The following is a 15,199-nucleotide window of genomic DNA, read 5'->3' on the forward strand; positions in this document are numbered from 1 at the left end:
AAACTTTTTATTTTTGAAGCTGGAAGACCTGGATGCTTTATACTTTGTTTGTATATAGATGCTTAATGTTATGAAGTTTTTTGTCTGTCTTTCGTGTCCTTTGTCCTTGACCTCATTTTCATGGTTCATTGACTACATGAAAAAAAGTACAGATTTTTTGTTAAGTTCATTTCATTCTAAATTGGAGTAAAAGAATAACAATTTTATCTGAATACCTGGCAGAGAGCTGACCTTGACCTCATTTCATGGATCAGCGAACAAGGTTAATTAGGGCCCCGCCGACTAAGGCGGGTCGCCCTATAGTGATCAGTCCGTCCGTCCGTCTGTCCGTCCGTCCGTCCGTCCGTCCGTCCGTCTGTCCGTCCGTCCGTCCGTCCGTCCGTCCGTCCGTAACACTTTAACTTTGTGTCCGCTCTATATCTTAAAAACCGTTATGATTTCAAAGTTTATACTTGACATCCATTTTAACCAACACCAGAGGGTGTGTCATGATGTATGTAAAACTTCCTAGGTCAAAGGTCAAGGTCAAAAACTTTGGTTTCAGTTGACAACCCTGTGTCCTGTGGTGAAGATCGTGTCCGCTCTATATCTTGAGAACCGTTATGATTTCAAAGTTTAAACTTGACATCCATTTTAACCAACACCAGAGGGTGTGTCATGATGTATGTAAAACTTCCTAGGTCAAAGGTCAAGGTCAAAAACTTTCATTTCAGTTGACAACCCTGTGTCCTGTGGTGAAGATCGTGTCCGCTCTATATCTTGAGAACCGTTATGATTTCAAAGTTTATACTTGACATGTATATGAACCAACACCAGAGGGTGTGTCATAATTTATGAACGACTGCCTAGGGCAAAGTTCAAGGTCAAAAACTTTGGTTTCAGTTGACAACCCCATGTCCTATGGTAAAGATTGTGTCCGCTCTATATCTTGAGAACCGTTATCATTTCAAAGTTTATACTTGACATGTATATAAACCAACACCAAAGGGTGTGTCATAATTTATGTGCAACTTCCTAGGTCAAAGGTCAAGGTCAAAAACTTTGGTTTCAGTTGACAACCCCATGTCCTATGGTAAAGATCGTGTCCGCTCTATATCTTGAGAACCGTTATCATTTCAAAGTTTATACTTGACATGTTTATAAACCAACACCAAAGGGTGTGTCATAATTTATTTACAACTTCCTAGGTCAAAGGTCAAGGTCAAAAACTTTGATTTCAGTTGACAAACCCATGTCCTATGGTAAAGATACAATTTTTTAATGCACATTATTCACAGCGGGGCCCACAGAGATGGCGCCCATCTCAATGATATCTAGTTATTCATGGTCAAGTCCATATCTCCGATACTATAAGCAAAATGTCTACTATATTTAGTGTATGGAATGATGAGAAGGTGTACATGTCCAACTTGCAGGTTTTCATCTGACCTTGGCCTCATTTTCATGGTTTAAAGATAAGTTTTTGTGTTTTGGTCTTTGGTTCTAATACTATATACAACGAGTCAACTATTTATGGTGTATCATATGGAAATATTTCACAATATACATGTCAGTCTGGCAGGTTTTATTGGACCTTCACCTTATTTGCATGGTTCATGAAGTTTTCCTGGTTAAGTTTGTTTATATATGTAGAAACTATTTCACTATATTTAGGGTAATGACTGATTGAAAGGTGTACATGTATTTCCAGTTTGGTTTATCTGACCTTGACCTCATTTTCTTGGATTATTTTAGGTTTATGTGATACTTGTATTAAAGCTTTATATGTTGGACTATCAATATAAAATCAATGGTCAGTAATGCAGGCAAGACATTTCAGCATGTGAATAAATATGAGGGATTACAAATGACATACAGAAAAACATGTAATAATTCATAAATTTCCAGTGCTGGGATTATATTCTGGGTAACCTTTTTGTACCAATTTGAACACAACATTATATTTTTTTTGTTAGTAGAGGATAAGTTTTTACAGTAAGATGAAAACAAAAGTTAACAAAAATCCAAACATATCCATGATATATAAAACACACAAGGTTTTAAAATCAAGGGTGCTCCAAAAAGGGTTTGCAAGTTCCCCTAATGGCACCTGTTATTGACTGATTCATACAGTTGTTACCAATTGTCTGTTGAAAAGCATGTCAACTACAAAAAGTCATCTATGTTTTTGAATAGATTTGAATCCTCACAAATATGTATTTCTCCAGTATAACATCTCATGATATTATTTGCCACTGGAAATCATATACAATTTACTCGCAACACTGTAGAAAGATCACTCATATTGATCTTTACATATGTTTACTTAATTGTTTAAAAGTATCTTATGTCAAATCTTGGGAAAATGCTTATAGCCAAAATAGCCAAGGAAAACTAAGAACATATTGTCAGTTTAAAACATCATTTTGTAAAGAAAATTATTTAAATATCTTGAAAAATTTTGTTTTGAGAAAAGCTATCACAAAATTCAGGATTTCATCTCATAGACTTAAAATTGAAACCGGGAGATATTCCAAATTAGAAGTTCATCAAAGAATTTGTGATAAATGCGATTTGAATAAAGTGGAAGATGAACTTCATTTTCTTATAGAATGTCCTGTATACTCTAAGGATAGAGACATGTTATTTGATCTGATATTTAAAGAATGTAAAAATTTTTACTCCTTGGATATGGTCAATAAATTTATTTGGCTATTAAACTGTGAGTCTATTAATATTTTAAAACAACTTGGCTATTTCTTATCAAAACACCTGCCTTGAGTAAACATTTATAATATAACACTGGGATACTGTAAGTAATATTTAAAATGTCTAACTTTTTAAAGCATACTGTTTTGTTGTTTTGCTTTATTGTATTTGTAATTGTTTGTAACTATATATTGTCATGAATGTATATGCACTATGCCCCTTGAGGGTACCTCTTATGGAAATAAAAGATATTCTATTCTATTCTATTCTATTGTGTAAGTATTATTCATAAATGCAAAGTGAGAGTTGTCTCATTGGAACTCATACCACATCTAGATCTTCTTATATCTATAGTGAGAGTTGTTTCATTGGAACTCATACCACATCTAGATCTTCTTATATCTATAGTGAGAGTTGTCTCATGGGAACTCATACCACATCTAGATCTTCTTATATCTATAGTGAGAGTTGTCTCATGGGAACTCATACCACATCTAGATCTTCTTATATCTATAGTGAGAGTTGTCTCATTGGAACTCATACCACATCTAGATCTTCTTATATCTATAGTGAGAGTTGTCTCATTGGAACTCATACCACATCTAGATCTTCTTATATCTATATTGTGTTCCTTCAACAGGGCATCTAGTTACTACATATGTAAATTGAAAGTAATATTAAATCTATCATTGTAAAAATTTATTGATAAAAATGTAACAAACTGGTTATGAACTATAAATATGAATGTGAAAAAAAATATTCTTTAACAATTTCTTAATAGGAATGCAAGAATATTTATATGTACAAATATGAAAATGTTTCTTTCACTTATTTGTCATAATGGAATGCAACGTAGAAAGGAATGCGATTTGTACAAATTTAACAAGATTAAATACACAATATAATCTAATAAAAAAGAAAAACACATCTCATTACAAGAAAATGTCAATGAAAATGCTTCCCCCTTGCCTTCGAAATCTAACATTTTCCCTTCAAACAGACTACAACTTACATACAGAGCTTTTTGTGGTATGAAGGATTAATGATTATTAAATAATCATTAATCTTGTATGTCATTAATTCGGTACAAAATCTAGAAAAACCTTTTAAAATATGTACATAAAAGGGGTAATTTATATTTATTAATGGATAGAAACACTGTTTTATTTTTGGCTCTTTTATAAGTGAAATCTTCATTCTATAGGACATAAAATAGGAATTATCAAACTCATTTATACTAGAATAATATTTGGTGGTCCAAAACATGAAAGATTTGGTTTGGAGTGAACTTTGAACAGGGTAACTAACTCTTATGCAGGTCAGGCCAATTTAAATAAGAATAAATTCACATGCAAATTACAATATAACTAATGGCATGACTTCTCATCAAACTATCCCTGAAATCTTACAACTTTACAAATATATTCAGTGGAATGAAAAGAGCAATATATTTTCATCTTGCAGTAAAAAAATATAAAAAGTACAATTTTATTCTGAAATAAATGAGAAAACTTAAATTTCATTCTATATTACATCCACATTTACAAGCATTTAATAATATAGGTAAATTATACTCATCAATACAGACTTCTTAGGGTTTCAAAAATACAATACTTATGCTTTAAAAGAGATGTAGATTATAAGTCAATAACAGAGCATCCTAACAGCACACACAAAAACAAAATGTCTAGAGGTTAAAATAGGGTCATAATAAATGGGTAATTCATAAACACATAATTGATAGCACCCTGTGATCAGTTTCATCAGAAATCTTATGACTAAAGTTGATTGTAAGTCCTGAATAATTTGGTATACTTACAATCAACTTAAGTACCAAGATTTTTTTATAAGCCAATGAATCATCACAAGACGCTGTTAATCAGGAGTTTTGAAAATTCTTTGTCATGGTTAATTTTGTTCTACTTAAACACATAATAAATATAGCTTCAACAAATGAAAGTTCCATTGGAGTTATTATGTCACAACACTTCTTCCTATCAATCAGCAGTCAACATATGGTTTCAACAACAGACTAGTGTTGATGCCTTATAACATTAAACAATAACTTTCTCCAAAAGCTGTATAACCAACAAACTATGAGACTATTCAACAACTAAAGGAATAAAACATGATAATACCTTAAAACAGCAATTATTCCATTTGTAAAGGGGCATAATTCTAAAACTGAAAGTGACACCACCAAAATTCAAACTTGATCTGTATTATTTTTTTTCTCTTTAAGTTCTGACTATGGGATTTAGCAGAGGAAGCAGATTTGAGAGTGTACTGAAGATCTATTGAATTGTGCAGATATATATAAAAACAGGACTAACTCTTCACTAGAGAATGCTCTGCATTGCCAAATGAAAGCTCTAAGAACACACATTTCCGTTTTAGTTTTAAGAAAACCACTTTATACTATTCTGTTGGTGGGAATTACTAACAGATTTTGATTCTGTGTGTTTTGCTTTGTATGAATTAGTTATTACATATAAATTGTGTATATATTCAACAACTATTATAATATAGTCAAAACAACTTCTTCAATTTACAGAAACATTATACAACTATATATTCAAACTATCAATTTGCATAACAAAATACATGTATATAAATATTATACTTATTTAAATAAGATTAAATTTAAGTTTGAAAAGAGAAAATGTCATACAACTTGTCAATTGAACAAAAGCCCAAATTACCATGGATGTTATAAGAACTCTGATAAAGGAGTAGGTTCGGTAAGACTCATTTTGGCCTCAAATTTCAGTTTCATCTGACGAAAGATTTTGACCACTTTTTAAACACTTAAGTGTCCATTTCACTTGATTCAATTAGTTTATGTGAAAGATTTTAACTGATAAAGTCATTAAAAACGATCCGATTGAAGCTCAAATATGCAAAAAAACGTCACTTTTCAGATTGTTTTTGTCAAAAATGAAAGTGGCCGCATCCGTGTTCATCCACAACCTTTATATATGTTATGTATTATCATAAAATACAACTTACATTGCAATATTAAGGATGAACACGAATGCGGCCATTTTCGTTTTACACGGAAACCGTCTAAAATTTAACTAAAATGATAGAATTTTGAAGATTTCAGTAATTTAGCATGACTTAATGGTGCTACAACCCGATATATGTGCATTGTATTGTCAAAAACAGCCCATATTTATGTAGCAGAAGCATTCAACTGTCCAATAAATAAGTAAAAGTTTACATTTTAACAATTTTGTAAAACTGTTATATTTTTGGGCCAAAAAGTGGCCTTACCGGACCTACACCTTTACAGTAAAATTCACTAAATCAAAGCTGTTCTTTTCTACATATTTTCTATGTATTTTTATTCCCTTTCTGTGTATCTATTTTTACAAAATTTATTGCAGAATTTTTTCCCAAACTTACTCAGGTATGCTTGATCATTATATCAATGAGTTTTTCCTATGAATATGCAAAGGGCCATAATTACATATTAGTGTGTGATCTGAATGCACAAAAGTAGGCGGACAAAATATTATCAAAGACTATTTATGACATTTCAACAGATCTTAACAATATAATAAATCAAATGTAAAGTCAGAAGTGTTTACACAAACAGTAACTACATATGACAATGAGCCTCATTATGAGCAACAAATTTATGGAATTTGTATGAAAACAAATTTCACAACCAACATGAGTTTTAACAACCTATAAACATGAATATTAGTATTTCAATAATTACAAGTCATTTACATTCAACAGATAAAAATAAAACATCAAACTTTAACACAAAATCTTACTGGTCCCTAGTTAACAAACATCTAACAGGAACCTAGTCAGCCTAATCTATAAAATCATTGCATCTTCTTTTGTCAAGTTAAATACAAATATTGGCATGTAAACATTAACATACATACACAGCATAATCAAATATTTCAAAATCCCTTCGAACAATTAAAATATGAATACCATCATAAATAACTACATTTGAAAAATATCAAAAGTCCATAACTCAGCTTAATTCATTTATTCATTCTATTAGATAACGATAAATCCATAAAAAAATTTCAAGGAAATTTTATTCACAAAATGGGGAAGATGACCATTACTTTGTTCATATAAGCTATAGAAAAGACAAAATCTGTGAATCTAAAAAATAATTGGTATTTTTTTTTTTAGATATTTGCAGTTGTGTAGTTATAAACATACACTAATTTCAAGTGACCTGTTAGCAAAAGTTCACAATAATCCTTACCTTAGATATTCTACAATATTTGTTGTTGTGAATATAACAGGAATGTGTCCCCAGTACATGGGTGCCCCACTCACACTATCATTTGTTCAGTGGACAATAAAATTGGGGTAAAAACTCTAATTTGATATTAAAATTAGAAAGCTCATATCATAGGGAACATGTGTCTTAAGTTTCAAGTTGATTGGACTTCAACTTCATCAAAAACTACCTTGACCAAAAACTTTCACCAAAATTTTAACTTGAATCAGGTCGGACAGATGGACAAACGAACTAACTGACACACAGACCAGAAAACATATGCCCCTCTACTATCGTAGATGGGGCATAAAAATGTATTTGAATAGCACTAATAACATTTTAAAGCTGCACGTACATGTATAACATTATTAGTGTATACACAAACATCTAACACTTAAAAAACCCATAAAAAGTGACGTTGACTATTCACATATACATTAAAACATTTTATACATTTATGTATTACAAAATTACACATGCATAGCACCATGATTTCATAAAGAGTATTGGTTTAAAGAAAATGTTCAGACAATCAGCATAATATTCACAAAATCGAACTACACAGCAATAAATTATTCACTCACTCTGAGTTGCACAGAAGTTTAAAATTTGTTATAAAACTAAAGCTTTTATAAGCAAAATATTTTTTGCCTTTTCAATTGTATGGTAAATGGATCAAAATTGATGATACAGATAGTCTTGCAGTAATTAATCAATTAGTTCTTAATTAAGTTCAATATGCAATTTTATTGTATAGCAATATACTATTTCCCACAGGAAGTAATCAAAAGTTAGAGTGCAATAAATTCTAATATTGCACTAGTGCAATAAATCTTCAAAATTCATGACGTCATCAACGACAAAATCTTAATTTAAACCAATTTTTACTTTTAAATATTATACATATTGCTATACAATAAAAGAGTTATTGCATGAATATTGGGGAATATTGTCCCTCGTAGAACATATATTGCACTCGCAAGCTCTTGCAATATAAAATTCTACTCGGGACAATATTCCTCAATATTCATGCAATAACCCTATATTATTTGGATATGTAAGAAGGAGGGTTTAACTATAATTTTAAAATGGCTTTGTTAAAACAGGTTTTTAAACTAATTTTCTGTGGCTATTAACAGTACTTTCCCCTTGTAAGATAAAGGTTACAGAGTAAATCACTTTTGATGTCTTTTATTGTCTAAAAGTAAGTTTTTTTAGCAGGTGGTTCAACACTTACTTCCTCTAGAAGAGTTGGGTTGTAATTTCATTAGGTTTTATTATAAGACAGGGTTTGACAATTATTTAATGTGGCTTTGAAGCAGGGTTTAACAAATATTTTCTGCAGTTATAAGGCAGGGTTTAATAAATATTTCCAATGGTTTTCTAGTTAGGGTTTAACAGTAGTGATTTTGTAGAAAGGGTCTGACAGTATTTTCCTGTGGTTTTGTAAGTGGTGCTGAACAGTAATTTCATTTTATTTCAGGTTTTGATAAGTTCTGCACATAAGTCTATAATAAAGGAGTAGGGGCAATAAGGCCCTTATTTGGCCCAAAGATTACTGCAAATTTAAAAGTTATCATACATATTTTTAAATTACTGTACAGTATCTAAGGTACAAGGTATTCAGAAAAACAAAACAATTTTGGACATTGAAGTTACTATGGCAACAAATCATGACTTAATTTGCATAATTTGTAAAATTTCGTGATTTTCTTTGTTTTTCATCAAACTTTTAAGTATATTATAGATTGAAAAAGTATGTGCTCACCCAAGAAACAACTTTATATTTGGTGAGATTTTGTCAATAGTTATAATAAAGCGTCTGTTAAATTATTTTGTTGTTTCTTGGCTGCGTACGTTGTTTCCACAACAGAAATAAAGATAGAAAACTGCATAAATTCTGTATTTTTCATCGTTTTTGTGAAAACCGTACATATTATGACGTAATTGTGACGTCATCACATAAAAATCTTAATGATTTTCATTGATATTTCTTGACCATATACATTTCTAAACATAATATCCCAATATGAAAAAGTTATAAAACATTTTATTTTCTTGGGCCAAAACCAGGCCTTAATGCCCCTACTCCTTTGTATTTTGTTCAATAACTCTTTAACTTAACTTTAATGCTTAACTTTTACCCTTGAAATCCATGAATATTAGTATTATTGGTACCATCTTTTAAAAATACTATTAAATCGACAGAATTTGAATAATCTGAAGCATTGCATTTCTCCAGGAAGATGAACACATTTGGCAAAAATGACTCAATAATATCAAACATGAGATAATATCATATGTGAGATAATATCAGACATGAGATAATATCATATGTGAGATAATATCATACATGAGACAATATCTGACATGAGATAATATCATACATGAGATAATATCATATGTGAGATAATATCACACATGAGATAATATCTGACATGAGATAATATCTGACATGAGATAATACCGTACATGAGATAATATCATACATAAGATAATATCATATGTGAGATAACATCCTACACAAGATATTATCTTACATGAGAAAATATCATACATGAGATAATATCATAAATGAGATAATATCCAACATGAGATAATATCCTACACAAGATAATATCATATCTAAGATAATATCAAAGATGAGATAATATCATACATGAGATAAATTTGATGAAAGACAAACATGATTTTGATTTTCAATGTCTATACTGATCATTTCTAGTTCGTCCGTTGCATCTTGTCTTTTTAAGGCAGGTTTTGGTCGTCTAGTTTTACTACTAGATATAGACGGCACCTTGTGGGGAGTGTAGTATTCCATACTCTGAGCTGAAGGACTCCTACATACTGAAGGTTTAGTCCGTCTATCAACCTGTACTAATTTTGAGCTAACACTGCCATTACCCATACTAATGTTTGGTGAACCATTCATTTTACCATTGGTCTTTTTCCTCGAATCTTTCAACCGCACTGAATTTTGTCGAGATGAATTATTTGACATTGCATTCTCGTAGTTACTGTCCGATGAAGAATTACTGGAAATGTCTGTGTGAGGAATTTGCAGCTGCGTTACTGGGCGTTTACACGTAGCAATGTGTCCTCTTGCTGCCAGACAAATACCATCCATTGAAGGTGTCTGGTCGCCAGCAGTATAAAAACTTAACTGTGATGACCTACTTATTTCGTCTAATTGATCCTCTAACAACATGTGGCTATTCTGTGTTTCTAACAGTCCATATCCACGATTAATTTGACCTTCCTTAGCAGCTGGCCCGGTTATCACAATTTTAGGTTTGTTCTCTTGCATCATTGCCAGAAAAGACACCAACAAGGAATAAGAAAAAATATATTCCATCTGAAATTAAAGACAAATTCATTATTTATTATGAGTTTATCTTTCTTATGATCAATTGTAGTCATACATAATCATGTTTATGAAAAAATAAATCCCCCCCCCCCCCCCCCCCCCCCCATTGATGAAACCACTTTTAGTTCAAAGCTCTTATACATTTCATAAGTGTTGCTACAGTGGTTTTGATGAGTATATATGCACTTAAATGCCATTATAACTCCTTTGAATGCCAATTTTGATATTTTTTTCTATAAAATGGAAGATTGCCAATAACTCACAAGGTTATCCCAACCCCAGTTACATAAGAAATTTTAAATTATTTGAAATATTTTTACTTACTACATTTGGTATTAATGCAGGCCTATTTTTCTTCACTACTCGTACTGCACCAAACACATCCACTTCACCCTCAGCCTTTAATTGATCACAGCAAATGTTGGCTACACAATAAACTCCACATCGACTCATTCCATCTCTTCAAATAACAAAAACTTTGTTACTAATATATATATCTAATAATTCTTACATATTAGCATCAGTTTTGTTTTCAAGTGCTTTACATAGATGTGTGTTGTTTTCCTGTAGAAATCATTTCAGCGCAAAACTACCATGTTATTGGTTTTATAGATAATCAGGTCAATTAACAACAAGAATGTGTCAATAGTACACGAATGCCCAACTCACACTTTAATTTTCTATGTTCAGTGGACAGTGAGATTGGTGTAATTTGGAATAAAAATTAGAAAGATCATATCATAGGGAACATGTGTACTCAATTTCAAGTTGATTGGACAACAATTCATCAAAAACTACTTTGACAAAAAACTTTAACCTGAAGAAGGACAGGACAATCAAACAGATGAGAGACTGAAAAACAGAATGCCCCTAAGTGGGGCATAAAAATGGTAACATTAACTAAATGATATACATAATATGTCACTAAGAAGCTAAAGCTTAGTATTTTGTCATGGATCTTTATTTGTCACAAACATATAAAAGTAAAGTAACAGGATTTTATTTATAATTTTACCTACTTTGACATGAGATTTAATGGATTATTTGACTTACTTTGACATGACACACACAGGATTTAATGGCTTATTTGACTTACTTTGACATGACACACAGAAGTTAATGACTTACTTGACATGACACACATGAATTAATGACTTACTTCAACATGACACACACAGGATTTAATGGCTTATTTGACTTACTTTGAAATGACACATGATTTAATGACTTATTTTGAGATGACACAAACAGGATTTAATGGATTATATGACTTACTTTGACATGACACACACAGGATTTAGTGGATTATTTCTATGCTGCCATTGTTCTACCAGCTCCATGAGGTAGATAAGAGATTTGGAATTCATGGAGTCTTTCTCTCTTCCTAACCAACATGTTAAATGAAACATTCTTACGGTCACCAATTCCTGGGAAACTTCTGTCTGAAGCATTGGCATGCAGCTCAAATTCTGAAAAATAATAGCATATCTATACTATACATATTAAAACTATATACAATATTTTTTTTCTTCTGAAAATGTAAAAACAAATGACTGCCAGCTGGACAACACAATTATCATCATACTGTGCAACCTGCTGCACCCTTAATCATGCTACCTAAAGCACTGCAAGGTATGCCTGGTCAACTGATTAGGAATAAACTTTTTGTTGAAAAGTCCAAGATCAGGCCAACAGGTATCACAAAAAAACTACAGGCTCTAAAGAGCCTGTGTCGCTCACCTTGGTCTATGTGAATATTAAACAATGGACACAGATGGATTCATGACAAAATTGTGTTTTGGTGATGGTGATGTGTTTGTAGATCTTACTTTACTAAACATTCTTGCTGCTTACAATTATCTCTATCTATAACAGTACTTTCTGTGGAAAATGTTATTGAAAATCTTCAAATTTTAAGAAAATTGTTAAAAATTGACTATGAAGGGCAATAACTTCTTAGGGGGTCAATTGACTATTTTGGTCATACTGACTTATTTTTAGTTCTTACTTTGCTGTACATTATTGCTGTTTACAGTTTATCTCTATCTATAATAATATTCAAGATAATAACAAAAAAAACCAGCAAAATTTCCTCAAAATTACCAATTCAGGGGCAGCAACATAACAACCAATTATCCGATTCATCTGAAAATTTTAGGGCAGATAGATCGTGACCTGATCAACAATTTTACTTCCTGTCAGATTTGCTCTTAATGCTTTGGTTTTTGAGTTATAAGCCAAAAACTGCATTTTACCACCATGTTTTATTTTTAGCCATGGTGGCCATCTTGGTTTGTTGGCCGAGTTACCAGACACATTTTTTGACTAGATACCCCAATGATGATTATGGCTAAGTTTGGCTAAATTTGGCCCAGTAGTTTCAGAGGAGAAGATTTTTATAAAAGATTACTAAGATTTACGAAAAATGGTTAAAAATTGACTATAAAGGGCAATAACTCCTAAAGTGGTCAACTGACCATTTTGGTCATGTTGACTTATTTGTAGATCTTACTTTGCTGAACATTATTGCAGTTTACAGTTTATCTCTATCTATAATAATATTCAAGATAATAACCAAAAACAGCCAAATTTCCTTAAAATTACCATTTCAGGGGCAGCAACCCAACAACGAAATGGCAGATAGATCTTGACCTGATGAACAATATTATCCATGTCACATTTGCTCTAAATGCTTTGGTTTTTGAGTTATAAGCCAAAAACTGCATTTTACCCCTATGTTCTATTTTTAGCCATGGCGGCCATCTTGGTTAGTTGGCCGGGTAACCGAACGATGATTGTGGCCAAGTTTGGTTAAATTTTTCCTTAAAATTACCATTTCAGGGGCAGCAACCCAACAACGAAATGTCAGATTCCTCTGAAAGTTTCAGGGCAGATAGATCTTGACCTGATGAACAATATTATCCATGTCACATTTGCTCTAAATGCTTTGGTTTTTGAGTTATAAGCCAAAAACTGCATTTTACCCCTATGTTCTATTTTTAGCCATGGCGGCCATCTTGGTTAGTTGGCCGGGTAACCGGACGATGATTGTGGCCAAGTTTGGTTTAATTTTGCCCAGTAGTTTCAGAGGAGAAGATTTTTGTAAAAGTTAATGCAGGAAGACAAAGGACGACGCCGGTCGCCGGACGCCGGACGCCGGACGCCGGACGCCAAGTGATGAGAAAAGCTCACTTGGCCCTTTGGGCCAGGTGAGCTAAAAATGATATCAACAATCCATCGTTTTTTCTCATGTTGTGCTGTCCAAGGTTAGGTAGGTTGAGTGTTCACAGACATAACCTTATAAATGTTGTTTATTTTTGATAGAAAATATTTAGTGTCTGCAAGAATAAACCAATTATCTGTAAGAAGGACATATTACATGTATAGACAGAAGTACTTCTAGTAAGTTATTTCTTTGCTTCTTATTTGCAAAAAAAAAAATATGAATAAATTTGACAATTCAAAATATGTAAAAAGGTTTGCTTTCTATGACACTATACAATAATGAATACTGAAGGATGTGGATGAACCAGTGTTGTCTTCTTCTCTAAATAACAGTTATCTCAACTTTCAACTACAGAAAAGTCGAATTTTTAAAGCAGAAATTTAAGTGCAAATTAGGCCAAGACTTTTATCCCATCTTCTCACACTGTGCAACATTGAAATTAATGTCCTTATGCTACGGTTTAAAATTGTTTTTGTGCATTTATTTTCTAAATAAATGGAAACTGGAGATCTTTTATTTAATATATAAAAAACCATGCTAAAGTTCAAATACTGTTAAATGTGAAATTCATGCAATATGCAATTAAGTAATATGAATTTATATCCTTGGTGTAAGGAGATCCATATGAAGATTTGATCCCCAAAGAAAATTCTTATTTTCTGAGGGGACTGAAGGTGAATAAATCTTCATAAGCTACCTAAGTTAAGGGAAACAAATGATTTATTCCACTGTGCAAACCTTTTTCACTTCCTGAACATTTAATAGTCACGTTAGTTTTCTTGTTTGAATTGTTTTACATTATCTTATCGGGGCCTTTTATAGCTGACTATGTGGTATGGGCTTTGCTCATTGTTGAAGGCCGTACAGTGACCTATAGTTGTTAATGTCTGTGTCATTTTGGTCCTTTGTGGATAGTTGTCTCATTGGCAATCATACCACATCTTCTTTTTTATATGTACATATTTTTTTCCATATCTGCTTGTTTTTAAATCTGTACATGACAATCCGAAAAATTATTCGTGGATAATGTTTGTAAGAGTATCAAATTTGATTATTCAATGTCATGTAGGTTAGTCTCAACCAATTAAATGTCGACTAAGCTATCAATATTTACATACAGTGGAATAATAAGTGGTATATCGTGTAAAACTTATTAATGAGTAAGATTTCAGAAAACCATACAATTTTCAAAATGCAAGAGTGAAAATCTGAATTAAATCCATGCAGTTTTGTAAAGAATCTGTATTTCAAAGTCAATCCATATCAAAAGTGGTACAATAAAGTGTTAATTAAATAACAATCATACTTAAAAAGAAATTATGTTTTATAATATTTCATCTTAATTTTTTAAACAAATAAATTCATGCCAAAAATTAAGAATCCTAAACAAATAAAAAATTGTGATGCTGTAGAAAGTTAAAATTAACAAAGGGCCATAAGCCAAACTTTTTCATACCAATGCACCACATCCAAGCTTCAGTAACGAATCATATTGAGTTTTGGGTAGCTAAAATATAAACCATGTCCCATCATATAAAATATAAACCATGTCCCATCATATAAAATATAAACCATGTCCCATCATATAAAATATAAACCATGTCCCATCATATAAAATATAAACCATGTCCCATCATATAAAATATAAACCATGTCCCAT

The 15,199-nt window shown here is 31.7% G+C and overlaps 1 protein-coding gene across 4 annotated transcripts in view; it reads right to left on the reverse strand.

Annotated features, from left to right (window-relative positions):
* Nucleotides 1-3,372: 3,372 nt before the first annotated feature.
* LOC139523235 (receptor-type tyrosine-protein phosphatase epsilon-like) overlaps nt 3,373-15,199 on the reverse strand; it is a 159,713-nt gene continuing 147,886 nt past the window's right edge. For 2 of the 4 annotated variants that reach the window (XM_071317087.1, XM_071317094.1), the window contains exons 21-24: nt 14,996-15,046; nt 11,589-11,782; nt 10,638-10,773; nt 3,373-10,301 (exon numbers count right to left, since the gene is read on the reverse strand). In XM_071317087.1, the coding sequence (XP_071173188.1) occupies nt 9,600-10,301; nt 10,638-10,773; nt 11,589-11,782; nt 14,996-15,046 (1,083 nt within the window). In that variant the 3' untranslated portion in view covers nt 3,373-9,599. The remainder of the gene's footprint in view (nt 10,302-10,637; nt 10,774-11,588; nt 11,783-14,995; nt 15,047-15,199) is intronic. The other 2 variants (XM_071317101.1, XM_071317110.1) reach the window with 1 other exon arrangement.

Source organism: Mytilus edulis, chromosome 1, assembly GCF_963676685.1.
Source record: "Mytilus edulis chromosome 1, xbMytEdul2.2, whole genome shotgun sequence".
NCBI classification, from domain to species: domain Eukaryota; kingdom Metazoa; phylum Mollusca; class Bivalvia; order Mytilida; family Mytilidae; genus Mytilus; species Mytilus edulis.